The 21,140-nt window shown below is 38.5% G+C and overlaps 1 protein-coding gene across 6 annotated transcripts in view; it reads left to right on the forward strand.

Moving 5' to 3' along the window:
- Nucleotides 1-21,140, forward strand: part of dnajc5ga (DnaJ heat shock protein family (Hsp40) member C5 gamma a) — a 32,317-nt gene that overhangs the window by 7,798 nt on the left and 3,379 nt on the right. For 3 of the 6 annotated variants that reach the window (XM_088909387.1, XM_088909388.1, XM_088909389.1), the window contains exons 2-5: nt 9,867-9,988; nt 11,905-12,118; nt 15,786-15,942; nt 19,157-19,210. In XM_088909387.1, the coding sequence (XP_088765513.1) occupies nt 9,876-9,988; nt 11,905-12,118; nt 15,786-15,942; nt 19,157-19,210 (538 nt within the window). In that variant the 5' untranslated portion in view covers nt 9,867-9,875. Of the gene's footprint in view, nt 1-9,866; nt 9,989-11,904; nt 12,119-15,785; nt 15,943-19,156; nt 19,240-20,783; nt 20,825-21,140 lie in introns of those variants that run through there. The other 3 variants (XM_088909393.1, XM_088909392.1, XM_088909390.1) reach the window with 3 other exon arrangements.

The raw sequence follows: 21,140 nt of genomic DNA on the forward strand, positions 1-21,140 counted from the left end.
TGTGGAATTATCTGGTTTGACATGTTGCACGGGCTCAGAAACCAGTAAGCAGGCAGAGGGTGACCAGACTCTATGGGAAGAATTGGATTGAATCCCACAAGGCAGAATTTGCATCACATGCTTTGCATATAGTGGCAGCTTTATGCTGCTGTCTTGTGTCTTTCACAGTAGGACTCTTTTTGATAACAAATATTTATCATCTCACTGCACTTGCTTGATAAAAGCTTTTCCTGATGATAACTTTGTGAATGCAGTTATATCTGATAAAATTCTTTAGGTGTGTGATTTACACATGCCAACAATCAAGCTGAATTGTTTTAAGAAACATGCCTATGTTTACAGAACTCCTCTGGGTCTCATTTTGACTCCCTAGGCAATGCCTTCTGACCTGCAATTGGCTTCGCCCGAAAGGAAGCAAAAGTTGTCCTAATATCCGTGTTAAAAAAACGTAACCACAATGGAGAACTGCAAGAGAATTTTTAAAGTCCCAGAAATAAGATGGCAAATGTTAATCTAAAATACTGAAATCTTTAGAACAGAGGCATTCATTTGCAAAACTGCGTTACTTTTTTTCATTTTATGTAAACGGCAAAAAGCACTCTCTTTGACAGTAACATTTAAGTTTGCAAATGCAGTAGTTGTCATCATTAAAGAAAAAGGGAGGCCTAAGAGAGGCAATGTGATATTTCCTATTACCTTATTATCAATATAAAATATTACTTTTTAATGTTAAAAAGAGGCAACAACCAATCCCATATCACACAGTTACTATGTGGGCTCTGCACTTTTGTCTTTGTAACTAATGATGAACAATAGCTACACAGTGTTTGCAGTGCTATTAAAAAGTATAGTTTACTCAGATTTACCAAGTCAAGGCAGGGAGCTCAGTTGGTTTCAGTGTGGTATTTTTGAATTTCAGACATCGTAGGCGAGATTGTTAATATAGAGAGTGTAATGTGCCCGAACTGTTGTTTTTTTTTCCTTTCAGACTAGCTCTTCTGCCTGGGCCATAGTGAGAGGGCTAGCTGGGCAGTTTTAGTAAATTCAGCACGAGAGAGAATAAATAGATGGCACAAAGACAAGCATGTAGCTTTCTGAATATATAGTTGAATATCTGCGTGCACCATCAAGGTCTTTTTTCCAGAAAGCGGCTTTTTTTGTGCATTAGAAACTGCCTCACCACACTCACATTCTTTTGAGGCCTCTGTGTTAAGTAAGAAATGTGAAATGTGTATATGTTGCAAAATGTGATATTGAAGTGTTTAAAAAAAAAAGACAAAGGTAAAAGCATTTACAAATAAATACGTTTTTAAGTCTGTAATTACACATAACAGGGTCTTAATGTTATCACAGTCATTTAAAAAAGCATGCTTTACTTTTGTTCGTATTCATCTGGAGTTGATAACATTTTCTAAGTGTTCTGTTAACCCATCGCTTAAGGTAAGAGTTTAACAGGTCAGTGATGGCCACAGTTGATCTTGCTGTCTATCCCGGAGCAATATTGAAAACGGGATAGAATTCCTAACTGTCCTTTTTGGAAACATTAACTGTTCACCCTCTGAAACTCCCAATGGGTTGCAAGGTCTGCTTCAAACCGTTTTGAAATTCGAAGCACACCTACTGAGAACAAGCATTCTTAACTTGACAATACTGTATACTTTTACTATTTGAGTGATCTTTGCTGTGCCTTTTCCAAGACAGATTCTGTCAGGTCATATTCTGATAGATATTGGGGCACAAAGTCACAATTAAATTAAGAGGGAAAATTGCACAGGCTGCTTATTGCTGAGTTTATTGTGAGGAACCGCCTAAAATACAGTGAATGTAATGCAAGAGGAGAAAAGGTGAAACTTGCAGAACATTCCCAGAATGGAGAAAAGCTTTTCTATGAGTTCCCTGGGGAGAGGGGCACTTTAAAAGCTTGCTTCTTAGAAACATTCTTAGAAAAAAATTGTGGTAGACCTGCTTCCTCCCCTTCAAAGCTGAGTAACCCTAAGGTCTGGGTTAAAGCAAGGACTGGGCAGCACTGCTGGTAAGAACAATTATGGTAATGAGAAGGTTGTGATTGGATTAAGAGGTCTTATTCACCTAGGTATCTAATGTATTTAGCACTGGGTTGGTTTGTTCCCTAATTGATAGAATGAACTCCGCTTAATTTGACAAATGGGGATATTATGTGGCATCCTCTATCTCCCTCACCTTTAAAGCCGGGATAGTGACAGCTGGCTCACCAAAATATCATTTGCTCTTTTGGAGTGCCTGGAGAGCTAAGCAGAAACAGGCTGTGGGTGGCATTGATATTTTTGCAGACTGTTAGGTCACTCATTTACCTCGTGGTATTCTATTCTCGGTCAGAGTTGCAGCTCTAATCCCAATTAATCTTTCTAATCTCAAAATTAGGGGTGACCTCCTTTTGTTTTGTTCAGTCATGTAGAAAGTAGGTGGGGATTTCTCTCACTAATTCCTATCGCACATTTTGGCACGTTGAGCTGTACTCGCACCGATAGAATATGTAGTTTCAATCCAAAAAAAAAGCTTTAAATGGTTCACAATGTGTATTCATTTTCTCATCTTGCTGCTTTTTACAACATACAACAAAAATCTAATTTCTGTGTATTTTTTATTTATTTATTAATACAATCTTGTGGAATGGAACATATTTTAGTTAGTCCTTCTTAAAGTGTGGGCAGACACGGACACCTCTATAGAAAGGCTCTGCAGTGGAATACTGAAGATGGTTATTAGTTAACATTCATCAATTTGATCACTCATTTTAAATACAAGATTGAAGTGACCAATACATCTTACGTTATCGGACATTGTGCTATTTGGATTTTTTATATGCCATTTTTGGGCAGCACAGTGGTTGGCATTGCTGCCTTGCAGCTCTGTTGAGCTCAGGTTCAATTCCCGGGGTGCTATTGGCATGGAGTTTACATGTTCTCCCTGTGATTGTGTGGGTTTCCTCCATGTGCTCTGGTCTGAAGATATACTTCTACTACATACTGCTAGGTTAATTGGCTGAGAAAACTGTCCCTGGTGTGAGTTTATGCTCGTCTCTCTTTGTGTCTGCCCTGTGAAAGACTGGCATGCCATTTTCCATGTGTCCTTGCCTTGCACCCATTGCTTGCTGTGCTTACCTGCAACCCTGTATTGGATAAAGTGCTTATAAAAGGGATATTCTCTTTTGATTTATTTTTCTAGCATTGTGGAAATACTAATTTAGACAATTGTGTTTTTGTCAGTTTGAGCACTGCAAACGCCTTATTTTATTCCTGCCTTTTATACATGTTATTTATTTATATTTCCTGTCTGGCTGTTTGTTAAATCCAGAGGAAGATGCCCTTGACTGATAGAGCTGAAGGCACGACGGGTGAACATTCTTTAAGAAGTAGAGTATGCTGGACCTATTGACTAAAACCGGTTCTCTAGGTGGATGTCTTCTCCCTTACTGAGAAATGTAAATCTACTGAAGAATTGTGTGCCAGCGTGTTTAAAAGATATCCTGAGGGCATTGTCAGAGTTTTCAAACACTGTACTAATAGTGCTTCCATTTACCAAATTTAAATTTTTTATATAATTTGTTTTTTATATAATTTCAGAATCTGATGGAGGGGAAAATTTCAACTTGATTCATCTGTACTAAATTACCATGCTACAATTATTGTGTGTAACATGTCAGCTTGTAACCAGGCAGTTTCACACTGTATACATAACTACACTTTGCACCACTTAAGATGACAAATCACCAGCCACAGTTTGCAGCTATACAGCTACTTCCTCAAAGTATCATCTTCTCTAAGGTGAAAGTGGAGATGTCAAGTTTAATCTTAGCAAGTGAAACTGAAAATTTAAATTACAAGTGAAACTCTTTAGTTCACAAGGAGCATAATATGATAAGCAGAGCAGTGTTTTTAGGTGAACTTCTCTGTCAGTACAAAAGAAAACAGTAAAACTTGTGGGCATTTTTATTGTCCATGGTAGTATTGTCCCTAAATAACTTGGACTGAAAAAACAACTTTATTTTGATTTGGTCAGTGATTAGACACTGGCCTATTCATATTGCAGCACTTTCTGCAAAATTCAATGAAAGAATCTTAAAATGTATGCAGTTATAAACATATACTCTTAGAAAAGAATATTTTAAAACTCTGAATGAGTGGAAATGAGAACAGTGTAAGTTGAGCAATGAGGGATACAAAACACAAGCAGGGTAGCATCCAGAAAATGAAGGAAGGCTGAATACTGCTGGGATGCCAGGAGAGTGAAACATGAGGATATGAAATGGCAAGGAGAGAGGATCAGGATCCCACCAGCCATGCTGGAGAAAATGACCTAAAAACCAGGAATGTTCTTTTTTTGCCAGAATCTTATATACCTGCCAAGACCAAGCAGCTTTCTGAAAAAGAAACAATAGTACGATTGACACTGGTTCTGCCTCTCATCCTTATGTAAGTAGATGTACAGTAGATCAGCAAATCTAACCACTTTGTTGCAAACAGCGTGATGATACACAGTTTGGGAAACTGGTTAAAGTCTTTCAATATGCCATTTCAATAATGTCACACTCTTGTTAATGCATGGACTGAATTGTCAGTACATGTATTGGAGGTTGGGATCCTGCAGTATATTCATTCATATTGTACAGAGAATATTGAGCACTGATGGTCTGTTCTCTTTATCAGATTTCCTGGCGTTCTTTCAGAGTCTTTCTGTAATTAACACTAATCGGCGTCTTAAAGATGAAAGAAAGCTTCTACTTAGGATTTGTACAGAATCGTAAACATGGAAGCACCAGGAAAGAAAATAGTAAAGGTAAAATTTTTAGATGGGTTCTAGGGGCATGGTGGCTCACATTTAGTACTTGACACGTCATGTCTGAACTGAAGTCTGCAATATTTATATTAATTTTTTGATGGTGTGCAGCTATCCTCATTATGTATGCTTGTCTCATTTGGTTATATCATAATGTTACCTCACTGGTGTTCACCAGTCAGTGGTGGAACAGATGGTGTGCAAGATAAGCAATCAAATCCTATTTGAAGTAGGTGTGAAAGAAAGAGCAGCTGTCTGGTCAGAAAGAAAAGTGATTCATTACCAGGCATATATATATATACAGCTGTTAAAAAACATTTCATATGGATTTGACCTGAATGGATTAATGGAAAAAATGAAAATGATTCTAAAAGTTGAAGTGGCGAGCAATGTACATCTTTTGTTTTTGCCTCCAGTATACATATCTACTATATAGTGAGAAGCTGATGCAGCAAACATCTTATATATATATATGTATCACTGTCTCCAATGCAGAATGCTAATTAATGTGATTATCTATGTCAAAAAGCAAAGTCAATGAATAGTATAGCTCAGTGGTTCTCAAACTTTTTGGACCAAGTACCACCTACAAGTCATCATCTCATAGGAACCCCAGAAATTCTCAATGACCAACATGAGCGCGAGTACACACACACTCACACATACATATAATAAATATTATAATAATAAACTTTATTTGATATAGCGCATTTAAAGGTGGCTTCTCAAAGTGTTTTACAGAAAAAAAACATTAACAACAACTCATAAAAAAGCACCATTTCAGTGAGAGGGGTGAGCCTGTTTAGTTGAGCAAAACAGATGTGAATTAATTTTTCGAGCCTTGATACAATTCAAAACAGAGTCTAACAGATATTAAATCGTCAGGCATTTTCTTGACGGCAAAGGTCTCGCGGTGGAGAGATGCGTACATTAATTTCTGGAGCAACCTCTCTAATTCGTGCAACTACACCGCTATGTCGGCTTGTCATTGCTCTAGCACCATCTGTACAAACTCAGACGCATTTTATCCAGTCGAGGCCATTCTCTTCGATAAATTCATTCAGAAGCTGAAATATGTGCTCTCCTGTAGTTCCTGTTGGTAGCGTCTTACAGAACAGAAAGTCCTCATAGGACGTACCCTCAAACTCGTATGTAACGTTAACGAGCAAATTGGCCAAATCGACTACAGACTCATCTAATTGCAGTGAAAAACATCTGCTCATCTTAACGCGCTCTATCAGTGTACTTTTGATATAATCCTTCATTTCAATAATTCTATGAATGACTGTGTCTTTCAGGGGGAGGGGGGCAGCAGGTCGAGCTGTTTAGCAGCTTTTTCTCTACACATAATACGTGTCAGCTCTTTTGCCAACGGTAAATAAGGTTCTTCAAAAATAGTGTAGCTTACCTGCTTTAGCAATCTGCAAGCTTGCATTTTTCCGCGTTTCCGTTTTTATTTCCGTATTTATTTAAAGTTTTTATTTCATGCGCATGGGAGCGAAACACAGAGACGCTCGGTGTATTTTTCTCAAATTAGAACAGTTCTTAAATATTTTTCTGTTATCACGCTTTCGTGTGCTCACAAGATGACCTGCGTTCGTAGCACGTATTTCTATGCATTCCTGTGTTTACAACGTTGGCATTGTTCCAAAATCACGCACATTCTCCTTTCTCTCTATTTGCTGGAGATACAGTAGCTTTTTTTAAATACAATTGATCACTTGCATCCGTAGCACTCATTCTTTTAGAGTGGTATAGAATTACAGAGTATCTCTTGTGTCCACTGAAGTATTAGCGCGCACTGTATCGTAGTACGTAGGCTGCATATTCGACACGTATTAAAATACAAAATATGAAAACCCGTCCCGATTTTTCAGCGCACACGACACAGTTCCAGGGTCATTTGGCGTACCACCTGTCGGCACTCCACGTACCACTGCCGGTACGCGTACCACAGTTTGAGAACCACTGGTATAGCTAAAATATGTAATGCATTTTACTATTTTGACATCATGGAGAGAACAGTCCAATAAATGTCAGTAGTGACAACAGTAATGTGCATTTTACTATGTGTTATTGCATTATCATAGTGTCATAATTTCCTGCCATTTATGTTTTCTTTGTGAGCACTCGTCTTTGAGAATGAATTGTGTTTATCTCACACCTGACTCGAACCTTCCAACCCCATCTAACATCAACTTATTTTGCTCGGGCATGTTTTCATTTTGCCATTTCATAGTTATAAATGTGGAAATATAAGTTAGTCTCCTGTGTTGCTTACCGAAAAATATGATTTTGTAATCTAATGTTGAATATCCTTAATGTGTGGTTAATATTTTGGCAGCTCCCATATTAAGAGGCTTGATATTACAAGCCGTGGATGTGCCTTTTAAAAAGAGTTTGCTGGTTGCTGAGGCTCCATTCTCTGAGACCCGGAGCACTTCTTATCTGGGATGAGGATAATTGCTACCACAAATAGCTCCTAGAAAGGCTTTGCAAAGCTGAAGGCCAGCAGTGTGCAGTGAGAGCAGTTTAACTCTGTATCTTGAGATAAAGGCCATTGAAGCTTTCTGTTCAACACTGATACCATACATCTCCCAGTCACAGAAAGGCTGCTCTGCAAGGGGGTATCAAGGTAGAATTGTTCAGTTAACAACAACGAAGAACCTTGCAGAACTTGTGCGGTCCATTGTGAAATGGTGTTTCCTCCAACATGATTCCTACCCTTGATAGTATAAATGCACTGGTATTAGGAAAAACATGCAAGTACACATTCATTGTTTGTTGGATCAATGAAAATTTCAAGTCTGTCAGTATTGGTGTAAACACAATATATTGCATATTTTTTAAGCAGGTGATGCTTTAATGTAAATATGTTGAAAAAATATTTTTAATTTGTAGGCTTAGTTTTCCGTAGTAGCTTTCATTTTAATCCTCTCTTGTTTTTTTAGTTACCTGGTAGTTTCATACCACCATAAAGTTTATAGAAACATCTGGAACTCTCCTTTCTTCCCACTAGCTATTAAAGGAGGCTAATTAGAGAATTGAAATGCTTGTTGCCACCTCATGGAGGAAAGGTAAAGAAGTGCCCAGAGATCTAAGATAAAAGATTGTCCACCTCAAGAACTCTTAACAGCTATAAAAAAATCTAATGGCCTACCACTTTCGACTGTGGTGCCAAGAAGACGTCCACCAGGATAGTACCTATTCCATTAGAATAGAGGGATATCCGAAAGATTAATCCTATGGAGGAGCAGTTTTGGAAAAGGGACTCGTACCAAAGGACAGAAACTGGGAAAGGCCAACTGGCATTTACACTGGCATCAACCGGGTACGGTGTCTCCATGACTACCGTTCAAGGTTGACCTCATGGATCTGGTGTGGCAGAATTTGCCAAACAGCAACTCATTGATTCCCTTGTCAAAGTGGACTAGTTGGCTGAAACACACGTATAATTAACACAGAAAGCTGAAGCCAGAGTATTCTTTTCTTTGTAGAAGAGGAACGGTTCATTATGCTTTAGGGATGTCCCGAGGGACTTTGTGTGCAACGATCCTGTTTCCCTTATAAAAACGATAAAACTCTGCTTATTATGACCTCCTTTTCAATGAATGTCCTAGCCACTGTGTGCTTTGCTGCATCAGTCTCTGAAGCAGAGTGTATAGGTAATTCTGATCACGAATCCCACAGTTTTGCTGAAGTTTCAATGCTGAAGTTTGCTAAATGATACTGTTGTGCAATATTTATTTCAACAGATGTGTATTGTTTCTCATGAGTTGAAAGTATCTACAAGGTCAGCAAAAAGCTTATTGTCTTAAACCCTGAGGCCTTACCAGTGGGTCACAGTGATGTCACTACATAGCAACAGATTGAACTGCATGTCCTGAGTACCTCCAGCTGATCCTGAGGGTACTCTTAAATAACAGCTTTGTGACCTCATTCTTATATATTGTGTGGCTTTGTCAAGGTGGTAGTAGTGTGCAGTCCTGTACATAGAAGACTGATTGTTTAATCACAAGTTAGATTTTTCAGGTTGTAAACTAGATTTACAAATTAGTTTTCCACTTATATTTGAATCATTAAAGCCTCCGGTGTAATACATCTCTTATATATTACCCGGGGCCAGATAAGACCTACTCGCTTCCAAACAGAAGCATTCACTGCCTAATGTAGGCTGTTTTCATTTATCTGGGATCTACCTTTACTGTAATAGTGTTTTGACCGCACCATCAAAACTTTTGTTTTAAAGAACAAATGCTGCTTACAGTGGAATTCAGGCTCATGACAATTAAATCATGTATTTTATATTTTAAACCCACCTAGTTTGAACTCCTACGTTATAACCTCTGCTTGCTACTTTTTAATGCTTCCTTGCTGTACCTTTCTCTGTGAATCTGTCATTTTGTAATTGTGGTAGCTAGCACTTTAAGATCCATCTGATATTGGCATAAAATTGCTCCCATCTGCACTAAAAATAAATGTTTGGATTTGAATGTGTGAAGTAAAGAATTTACAGATGCAGTTTGTGAAAAAAGTGAGCATAATTATTATTGGTTTTATTTCCCTTGTCATAATGACATCATTGCACTTCAGCTTTTACATATTGATAGTTTGTCATGTTTTATTTTAAGCAGACAAATAAAATGCACAACCAGTGGTATTGGGTATTAGAGCTTTGTGTAATTCATTCTTGACAGTAGCAAGGTTTGGGACAAGAGCATTCTTGCTAAACTGACTTTTACTGGAACTTTCAAATCCATTTCAGCAGAGAGTAGTTGTTGTGCTCTTGACACGTGACACGTTGACAAACACTGGCTGTGTTAAGCTTAGTTTCTTACCCTGATTTCACTTAAGCCAGTTGTCAAATAATGGGTCCTGCATTTTCTGAGGGGCTGAGGGGTTTTGTCAAAAGTTTAACCAAGATTCTTAATGACATGGGATCTTAGTGATACAAACTAACTTTGAAAAGACATGCTAAAGCCCTCAGAAATCTAAGTAGATACATCTGTGAGAAAGAAACTAATCAATCTTCTGTTTATCTTTCCAAGCAGAATTGAACCATGGCAGATCAAAACCGACCTCAACGAAAGATGTCCACAACAGGGGATAGCTTATACAAGATGCTAGGGCTTGAGAAAGGGGCATCGGCAGAAGACATCAAAAGAGCTTACAGGTATTGACAATTACCACCAAAGTATTGGTGCAGGTTCTGTTGTGTCTGCCTACAGTGTATTTGGCATGGTATGGCTCTGTGTGACTCAAAGCAAACATTTAAACTAAAGTGACTGGTAGCCTTGGGCCCTTCAGGGTTTCTGGGCTGTTTGTCCATAATGTACCTAGGTTACTGTCAATCAATGAACTACTTCCTGGGGCTTCATTTTTTTCCCCAGAATTTTTGTACAGTTGTCTTGCAACATTCGATGTCTACTCATGCTTGCATAGTCATTGCCAGATGTGAACTTCACATTGTTCTTGCTGACTTGGAGCTTGCATCTCAACCTGTATATAATAACTTTAGTTTTGTATAGTGCCTTTCACGGTGTATCACCTTAAGGCACAGTAATTGCAATAAAAAGTAAGGCATTCTCTCATTTTAAACAGTTGTTTTGTGCATGGTTCAAAACAAGAACTTCAGTGTGTAGGTCTGCAGGTTTTTATTTTTCCAACAGGTTTTGTGCAGATTCTTATGTAGAAAGTCTCTTGAACTTATGATTATTATGGTGATAACAGTATGACCACTCTAGGATTCATAAATGTTCAGAACTCTCTTCCACTTTTTGGTATGGTGGGCTTGATGTGAGTGCTTGTGAGGGCACTTTGGATCCCAACCAAGACCAGACGCACCATATTGGTGCTAGATCAGTACGACTGCTGCCTCTCGGTTGCTGAAGATGCTGTGAACTTTAGTAGGGGGTGGGGAATAACCTGTCTCAGATTTGTAAAATGTTAAAGGGGAACTGCAGTCTCAATTTCTCAGACCCGCTATTAAACCTGGGTAACAAAGTAAATTAATCGATGGGGTCTGAAAAATGTACAATATCCGAGTTAAGCATGAAATCGTTACCTTTGTGAAAGTACCTTGTCGCAAACCACGGGTGACATCGAGAGTTGTGCAAATTGCAAAATGAAGTGGCCCCTTCCTGCTCACTAGTCACTGTAATGACTACTGTAATCTGATATACAAGTGAATAAGTACAGGTTGTGTAGTAGAAATTTCACTGCAGTGATTTGCATGCAGTTAACAAGTTAGTGGTATTTGTCGGCAAAACCATCTTGAAGCCGAGAGAAATGTATTTTAATCCAATAGAAACATGTATTCACCAGCCTGCTGGTTTACAATGTAATAGGACAGCTTCACCTCACCGAAAGTTTGGTTGCCTCATTCTGAATCGCATAATATGGAGCTGAGCTTACCTGGAAATGTAGTTTATTTTGCAATGTAAATTGGAAGTTTTACAATTTATTGTGTACATTTTACTTTGAAACGTGCTCATCAATGCCAGTTCTTTCTGGCCCCACAATCTAAAAATAGAGTTGCAGTTTTCTTTTAATTTCTGACTCTCTTAAGAGCCTTCAGGACCGATACAGTCTAGAAAAGCACTGAATTCCCTGCAAACATCAGGTGATTGCAGTTGGTAGGAGTATGATTGCACATGCACTAGACCTCTATTCTTCTCATGTCCTGATGTCGTTTCATCCTTAATGTTACCTTAGTCAGACAAAAGTTGGTCAAGAAGGAACCAGAGAGGCATTATTCTGTGTAAAAACTACCTGATTTTGGCATGACCAGCTCTGATGTTCCTGAAATTTGGCACATGTATCCTATAGAGAAAAGGACTTAAGGCAAAGAATTGTCAAATATCTTTCTGCTCATGACAAATATACAAATGTCTGGATTTCAAGAAAATTTAAGATTATCATGCCAAAATCAGGGTGATTTCACACATGGTTCTTCTGTAACCTTCTAGCATATTATTCTTAAATGCTGAAGAGCCGTATTGATTGAGTGCCTCAGTACTGACATCATAACAGGCTTTTTTGTAACAATGCACTTGTTTTGCTTTAATGTCTTTACTTTCAAACTTTCAGGAAACTTGCACTGAAGTATCACCCTGACAAGAACCCTGACAACCCAGAAGCAGCGGATAAATTTAAAGAAATTAACAATGCGAACTCTATCCTTAACGATGAGAACAAAAGGAAGATCTACGATGAGTATGGCTCTATGGGACTGTACGTGGCTGAGCAGTTTGGCGAGGAGAGTGTGAAATATTACTTTCTGATGTCCAAGTGGTGGTTTAAGGTAGGTGCTCTTATAAGAGCTTGTGTCTTACTGATATTGGTGTTACTTATATCTTTTAAAAGGCCTAACATACAGGTGGCATCTTCTGAATGAGCAATACCTCAGACACAATGTGGGAATCTTTAAGATCTGACATGGTGTTGTAAAAATGTCAGGTATTTTCTGTTACCGTCCTTTTCCTAAATGTTCTCAGTTGTAATTTGTTTGGTCAATTCTGCTTGTATCTTTTATTTTTCACTTTTCTTTATTCAATTTAATTTAATTTGCTAAACAGGTCTTTAGGTCACATTCTAGTGTACAATGTTTAATGCAGGGGTGTACAACTCCAGTCATTCAAGGCTAGTAGGTATCTGGTTTTATTTCCACCTATACCCTTAATTACTTAATTGAACTCATTATTTGCTTAATTGGACAAGTTGATTTAAAGCATAACACCTGCTGGATAGTGGCCTTTGCGGACCAGAATTATTCACCCCTGGTTTGAAGTTTGTAATCTGAAAAACAAGATTGGATGGTTGAGGCATTTTGTTTAAAGGCCACTTTTATCATTTGATATGTCAGTTAACTGTTACAGTACCATTCTAAAAATCTGCAAGTGCTTTAATGGAAAGAAAATGATTGAGTTCTAAAGCATGTTGCAAGCAATGTGATAATAAAACCATAATCTGGAAGTAATTAATCAGTGACCTTAGCAGGATAGTGGTATGCAGTAAGATTTTGTAACAGCTGACAATGTGAAGGGTTATAAGCAAATCGTATAAAAGTTAATGGAAGTCATCACTGAAAATCTGTACTATTAAAAAAGCAGTTGTTTGCATTGCATGGACAATTATCAAGCCAGTGCTGTTATGAGGCATACAGCAAACAGTGGGGCATACATTGCACATTTTAAACTAGTTATGAAAGATTAAAGAAGATAAGGTCAAGATTCTTTTTTCTGAATGGGGAACTGATTGAAATATTGCTGTTTTTAACACCTTAGTCATCCCTGCAAAGCTATTTATGACGCGTTTATCATACAGGTCATTGTCGCCCAGACAACAGCACCACAGAGCAATGGTAGGCCTGTTGACTTCTGTGCCCATTTCAAAGTAATGTAACTTGCCTTTAAATGGTTCGGCACTCCTGTGCTGTGAGTGTTCTAAACAAAAAAACAGATCTCATTATGGTGTTTGAAAGTTTTTATATGTTTACAATACATTTTTGGAACTTTTTATTTCAAGATGCCTTTAGTTTGTAACTGGACTCATCACCATGATGTTGACTTTGAAAATATAGGTTTTCAGTGTGGTTGATAAGTGGAGAAGTCCATACTTTCTGTACCACAGCACAGCAGCTTGTCAACTGTGCTGTAAGGGTATTGACCCATGAAAGGAGTATGGAATTCCTAGAAACCCATATCAGAAATCACATGAACATTCCACTACTACAAAGATAAACATATACAAATTGACAACATACCCCATAATGTTAGGTTAAAAGGCCTGTAATTTTAACATTGAAAGCAATATGTTTCAAAATAACTCATTTAAACCACTGCCCCATTTTGAATACTAAATATTAGTGCTCTTTGGTTTTAAAAAATATAATGGTCTGTTCCTCTTAACAGTGAAATGAGATTGCTCTACTCAAAAATTGAGTGCAATACTCAACAAGTCCAATTAAACTAGAATTTTCTTGAACCAAACAAACATTTTGTTCAAGGAAAATTTTGTAGAAAAGTTTGTAGATTGTTAGTTGCTATATTTTAAATTTTCCTTTTTGGTTTATTTCGATATTTAACCTAATTGACTTACCCTTGTAAGTACCTAGTAGGAATTTACCTCATACTCCCTTATGTGCAAAGTTCCAGATGTTTTAAAATGGGTCTCAAAAGCAACAACATACCATTATTATGAGTCTGCAAACAACAAAACATCATACATTTGTCGTTTTTGGACAATGACAGCTTTGCTGCTTTTCAATCAATAATAACCAGTGCTATGAGTGCTATTGATTACAAAGGTTGCATTCTATCTACCAAGGTTAGCTCTGCGTCAGATACCGAGTGATCTACACAGTAGGAGGAATGAGGAGTTGAATGACTGATTCTTGTAAAATGTGCCTTGTGTGATTATACAGACAATGGTTCATGAAAGAATGCCTGTAGAATGTCTGTTTGTCTGAAGGTCTGTATCCTTGCTGCATGTCAGAGATCCCATACAAAGCAAGCAAAATACAGCAAAAGCACCACACAGAGCATGGAACTGCGTTTGAGGCTTTTAAGGGCTGCCCTCTAGTGGTAATAATGATTAATTACTGAGCTGCCTTGCATAACCATCAGTGATTTTGACCATTGAGAATACAAAGCCAGTTTGAAGGACTAACATGAAATTAGACACATGACGGGTCTTAAAACAGAGATCTAGGCACTCAGATATTTTCTTTCTGGCAGTTGCTGTGGTTCTCTACAGTGACAAAAATGAACACTGCATCAGGTGAGGGGCTAGTTTAAAAAAATACATTGTCACAATTCTGAAGGTAAGCCTTTTTTAGGAAACACAGCTGTTGATAATCATTTAGAGAGGTGGTTAAAAACTTGTTTAAAGCCTCATATTTTACAGGGACACTTTTTTTTAGCCTGTCATGATCTATTTATGCTGTATTGGATCAGCGAACTATTAAGTGCTGATCACAGGGAGAGGAGCAAAGTTCCAGCTGCATACCAGTTTGTTCCATTTCGGGTTTTATAAGGCACAAGCTATTATACAGATGGCCGTGATGTAGGAAGGCGGACTTGAATTCTATTCACACGTTTACTGAGGATTAGGCAAGAGGAATTAAACATTCATCTGAGTTGGCTCAGACTGCTGTTCTGTGGGAGTCTCAAGCTCAAACCCTCAGCCGAATGCAAAGCACTTTCTTCAGCCCAGCTTGTCGTTTGCTCCTCTCACTCTCACTCCAGGGAGGCTGCAGTGAATTTGATCAATTTCCCCGTCACCCTTTGATCTCATTTTTCATCTAACTCTTTGCTTTCAAGTGTTTTTTTTTGTTTTTCCTCTCCCATTTATGCTCTGTGAAGTATACATTTATATTCTGTTATGGAGTATGCAAAGCTTTTCATTGCATCACACTGAAATTGTCTTATTTGAGCAGATCATATGTAGCAGTCGGAATGTCGCGTTCTGTGACGGTCTTGTCGCGAAGATGAAAAGACAATGTGGTGAATGAAGGGCTCAGATGCAGGGGGCATAGTTTTAGGAGCACAAACCTAACTGAGGCGGTAAAAAAAAAACTTGCTTTGATCTCCAAGACGGTTGAGGAGGGGAGGGGGAATGGAGAATGCACAGAAAAACCAATCTGATCCACTTTGTGTGCTGTTTGTAATGGAGAGAGGGAGAGCTGGCTGATCACCCACAAACAGATTCAGCGTTCGCACTCACCAGTTGCGAGCGCGATTAGCGTTCTAACCAGACCCTTAAAGACGGGGGCTGTTTCATGGTGAGGTGCTTCTTGGTAGATATGGTCTAAATCCTAAGGATTAATCTGTGACATGATGCTGTGGGGCTCCTTTGTATAGCACCTGCCATATGAGGTCTCTGGAAAGGTTCAGGAGCGAGGTGTGAGGGTTGAGTGTCCTTGCTGCATTCCAATGAGTGTTGACTGTTGTTTTGTGGTGATGATTCAGGCCCTGGCGTTCTGCTGTGGCATCTTCACTTGCTGCTGCTGTTGCTGCTGCTGCTGCTTCTGCTGTGGGAAGTGTAAACCGGCCGAAGACGACGAGAACTACCAGTACGTGGACCCAGAGGACTTGGAGGCCCAGATCCGAGCCGAGCAAGATGCAGGTGAGTCTCCGGCTCTTTCCATCCTGATCACGGGCGGGAGGAGGGGGGAATCGGTGAATTTCTGAAACCTGCCTTCAGAGCCATAATTACTGTCGCCTTTCCACCAAACAGTATTGCTGGCTCTGTTGTAACACTTTGAACAGATCTCTCTCTTTCAGTTTGGCTGAGCAGTTACAGTTTCTCTGAGCGAGCACTGAAGAGAAATATTTTAAGAGAGTATTTAGCCAGTATATAAGGTACTAGCAAATGAATTCAGTTTCTGTTTCTTTGTGAAGTCCTACCAAATGTAAAGAGAGCGAATGCATGTCTTCTTTTAGTTTGAATTTATAACGTTCTTAGACCTTGCAGACCTTGGAGAAACATGTCATTCTGCCGTCTTAAAAAAATAAGATTAGCAATAAAAATAGGTAGGTGGAGTTAGTGAGTGACTCTTGAAGTGCAGGAGCTCTGGAGACCACAGGTGTTCCAGTTATGGGTTTTTCCTGGGGATTATAGCAGTTACTCCATTCATTGCATGAACAATTTCTAATTGTAATAAATGAGAAAGTATAGGTGCATATTGCTTTAAATTACTGAATTGGTGCAAGAGGCTTAACAAATAAATGGCATTTAAAAGAAAACTCTGATTTCACAGTGAAATTGAAAACTTCCAGGCTCAATTTCATGATGGAATCGGAGAAATACTAAGGCTGTTTATGTATAAGAATAACGATGAAATGACATCAGTCTCTTTATTCTTAGGTGCTCTGTATTAAGTTACATGTCTAACTTCAAGCCTTTAAGTATGCTTATCACTGATTATTCATATTGTATTTTTAATTCATTTTCTTCAGTTGCTTCATCACTAGGATGAATATTCCTGAAAGGGAGTAGTTGATATCCTACCTTTTTTTCTATTTCAAACTTGTACAACACGTTTTGTATTCTATTTGCTGTTGTTCTGCATTGTTCCCTTATTTGCAATAACAGATTATCTCAGTGTAACTGTCATTTGTTTGGCACCTGACCAAAAAGCATACTGGACAGTATGTACCTTGTTTTGTTAATGGACACTGGTATAGTTCTACCCTAACGTGAGAGCTTCATGCACCTCCTAGCAAGACACTTGACCAAGAACAATCTAAGCGAAAAACCTCCGAGCACCGCACTCAATAAATAAAATCGACATGCTTGGTCCTGCATATTCCTCAGGGGAGAATTGTTTTGAAATCACACAGTACAGTGAAAGGGAGGTTTGATTTTAAGGTCAGACAGGAAGTAAAACCTTTGTACACACTACAGTACCATTGTGTCCTGTCGGATCAAAAAAGTGGCAAATTTTTTAATTCGCTCTGAAGAGGCAGAAGGACCTCTTGAGTTTCTGCCGATTGTGAGAAATGAGCAGAGGAGTTGGGAGCTGTCTTTTATTCAGAAATATAGTTAGATATAAAACGAGAGAAGGCCATTCAGCTTGTTTTGCAAATAACTATTATTCTAAAACATTATACTGTAGCTATTATTCCTTATCATTATAAAAGTACAATACATCACTTTTAGTACATGTGCAAGATAGCAGTTTTAAGTGCTGTATGTGCACTATATCTTTGCCTATGACGTCTTGGCACAACAACCCTACAGGAGCTGCTTCCTGTTCTCTGAAAAGACAGGTCAGGTTTAATTACCAATGACTGTTCTGCTATCAAGGGGGCTTAGTCACCCACACTAAAATACCTTTTCCTGAGACCAGTGTTCTTGCCTTGATGCTATAAATAGATGAGCAAAAGGGGGAATGAGTCAGGCTTTGACTCATTCAGGTTCTGTTTGAGTAATGGCAGGAATGGGCTTTGGTCCTGTTATTAGGAAAGGAGGTTGTGGATTTAAACAAAATGCTTTAATGGCCTGTGTTGTCCTTTCGTACATGATTTTGTTTTTCGTTAAAAACCCAGCAAGACAGCAGATTGTGACCCAGTCACTTAGGTGCAATGGGGACCAGGGTTCTCTTCGGTGATTGTTGATCTGCCTGCTGGAGGGGTGGCCACCGGGACAGAAGACGGCCACTCAGACATCCCTCAGCATGCACCTAGGACGAACTTCATCACCCATCTGAACTCCTTCCCCAAGATCGTTCAGTGTGATGGATGAAGTTCCTGATTTGTAATCCATTCTTTGTTAACTTCTGCATTGAAATCCTGGTTAACTTCTTGAAATCCCCTGGAGAATAGGCAAATGACTAAAAGCTATTTTTTGAGGATCGCCGAAGGAGCGATTTGATGAGCGGGAGAGGTTTGATGAGCAAGAGAGAATAAAGAAGATCCTGTGCCTATGCTATAAACCGCACATAAGAAATCTGGACCCCTTTTTGCTTCATAATCTTGTAAATGAAATCGTGTTTGTTCATATTTTAACATGGGAACTCATGTATATAGGAGCAGTATTGTATTGTAAAGTCAAAGTGCTGTAGTAGTTCCCAGGAAAGCAATTCTAGATCAAAGATCTACGGTTTTCTTTCTGTATATCTGTCTCACAGACTGCATTTCACTAAGAGTTTATGGTCATATTCTTGGGTTTTAGGTCTTGGTTTAAAAATCATTCTACTTAGAGTTGGAATGCCATTACTGAACTGAGTTTTGATGTTGGAAAATTGAGAAAATTGCCTCTAAAAGTGGAGAGCACCCCTTAAGGAAAGAGAGAGATTTTGTCTGCAATAACTCCCACATTCAAGATATGGTTTGGTTAAAACCAAATATGGTTTGTGTTTGTACTGAGGTGCGTTTTCTCGAGACTGCTGTCTCTGTCACTCGTCCCTGCTGGAGAAATGCCAGGCAGGGGTTTGGAGAAGGGGAATTGTTAGTGACTTTCGGAGCAACGATACCCTGACGAACATGAGTTGCTTCATAAAAATGGGTGTGCTGGGACTTTTAAGTTTAAAAATCAGAATGTCAGCAATAAAAATTAGTTATACCAACATGGTGATTGTGATGCTCTATTTTCTAAGCCCTTACGTTATGATTATTGTCTTTAAAAATACTAGTTCCTTTTTAATTTAGTTTTTAATGTGTTTAGTATTGTACTTTAATATTTTTGCCAGAATAGCAATTTATCTTGGCAAACAGATACAGAATTTAGAGTTAGTAAGGGTAACAGATATCCATTGTGTAAGTCAAGTCAGTGAATTCAATGAGAAATGAACTTCTAGTGAACTTTAAAATTACTGTTTTTTTTTTCCATTCATCAGGTGACAACGTTATAATTGCACAGCCTGTCCCTAGTTCAGCCCCCGAAAACTCAGGTGAAACTCTGCCGGAGTCAAAATGATTTGTAAGCACCCTTCACTGGATTTTCTGTGTCGGGGTCTGTGGCAATGATCGCTGCTGCTGCCCCTCCTAAAATGGCTACACCTTGCATGACAAGGCGCTTTGCTCATGTATCCCATCCGATCCTCTGTCACTCACGTTAACATTTTTGTTTTCGTTTTGCATTAACCGCTTAAAGTTCACCTGCACCACGTTTAATGCTAACAAACCACTCTATTTCATTGAAAGTGTTCTGCTTGCGTTATTGGCTGTTCATGCGTTATTGGCACTTGCACTCAGTCTCATTTTTTTGCGGTCTTGCCAATGTTGTCGTGTCAGAAAATTCTTAAAGTATGATGTATTCTCCTGTCCATTTCTTTTGGATAAAATGCATTTCCTTTTGTTTGTATGTGAATGTCTTGTGCATGTGGATGAAAGAACATCAACAGATTGAGATATGTGAATGACCCAAGTCAATCAATATTTAATTTAAATATAGATGTTTTGGTGCTCGTGGGAAAACAATCATCAGATTGTAGTATTTCCAGAAAAAGGTTGTATTTCAGGTTGCAATGAGGGTATTGATGTTGTTTTTTTACTTTTTAACTGACCATAACCTAGTTGATGGAGGCTGTAGTTCAGTCAAAACCCCAATATCCGTTTTCCAAACTTCTTCTTGGTTGTTAAGTGCTCTAATAATCTTTTTAATCTTGGTTTGCATTCTTCCGGAGGACTAAAGTAAAATCACTAATATTTCATCAGTTGAGTCCTGAGTGTCATGCAGGCCCTGGGTGTTTGGAAGACTTGTTTTAGAAGGCTCCTCCAAGTATAAACCACTTGGAAAAGTAGAGCCTTTTTCCCTTTGTGGTTGTATCAGTACTCGATCGACCTCTGTCAGATACACAAGATTGCACAGAGAATGTACTATATTTCCTTTTTCCAGTTCTGTAAGAAAGGAGATGGTAATAGCATTTTTACCAAATATCAAGAAGAGGGCTGATCAAAAACAATTCTTGCTCCTTCAACCTGTCAATCTATGTCAGCATGTAAAATGGAAAGTAACGACAATATGATTTGTTTTTATATTGCAGCTTTTGTTTTACAAAGACTGATTAGCCTTGTTAACTAACATCTGAACCCATGCTTCATCTCATTAAAGAAAGCCTCAGAAATTGCATTACCTGCTCACCAGCTGCTGATTCTATTGTGAAACTGTTCTTTATTCAGTCATATAACTAGGGTTTTCCTCCAAAAGTGAGAATCCAGTCCAGGTGATAGGTGATATGTTCCATGGAGAAAAGACTTATTGGGATTTATTGGAGACAACTGCCTTTGCTGAATATGACAGTGAAAATACCATGTTATAACATTGCTATACTGTATCAACCACCTTCTTTTAAAAGGCTTCCATTGTAAGCCTCTCTTTTGCTTGAGGAAAGATAAAGGCAGTGCTCATGTTTAACCGTACCTCGGTTTGTAGGAGCAGTGGACTTTGGTTTTGAAATGGGGTTTTCAAAATAGTGTCATGAAATATACTCTTCTCATTTTATTCCGTGCTTCCTTGGAAAGGACTCAAGTGAACACGTGGGTGAGCTGTTTCAGGGGAGGTAGGTTTGCTCTTCAGTGCTTATGTGTTCTGAAGCAAGCTTTTTCATTAGAAAATGACAGTGAAGTACATGTTTTTGATGCAACTGATTTGATTTGCATCCTTGTTTCCAATTCTGTTCCACTGGTTCAAAGTGAATTATTTGGGTTGAGCTTGGTCAAGATGAGTTATCCCATTTCAGCCTGTGTTAAATCAACACGATTTAGAAGGAAGGTTTGGAGTGATTTCTAGTCATAGTGATTTGTTAAATCCTTACTTCAGCTATGTTCTGTAAGCTGAAAACCACATATCAATATCAAGGATAAAAAGCAATTTTGGAC

The sequence above is a fragment of the Atractosteus spatula genome, chromosome 2 (assembly GCF_055471065.1).
Source record: "Atractosteus spatula isolate fAtrSpa1 chromosome 2, fAtrSpa1.hap1, whole genome shotgun sequence".
Taxonomy (NCBI): Eukaryota; Metazoa; Chordata; class Actinopteri; order Semionotiformes; family Lepisosteidae; genus Atractosteus; species Atractosteus spatula.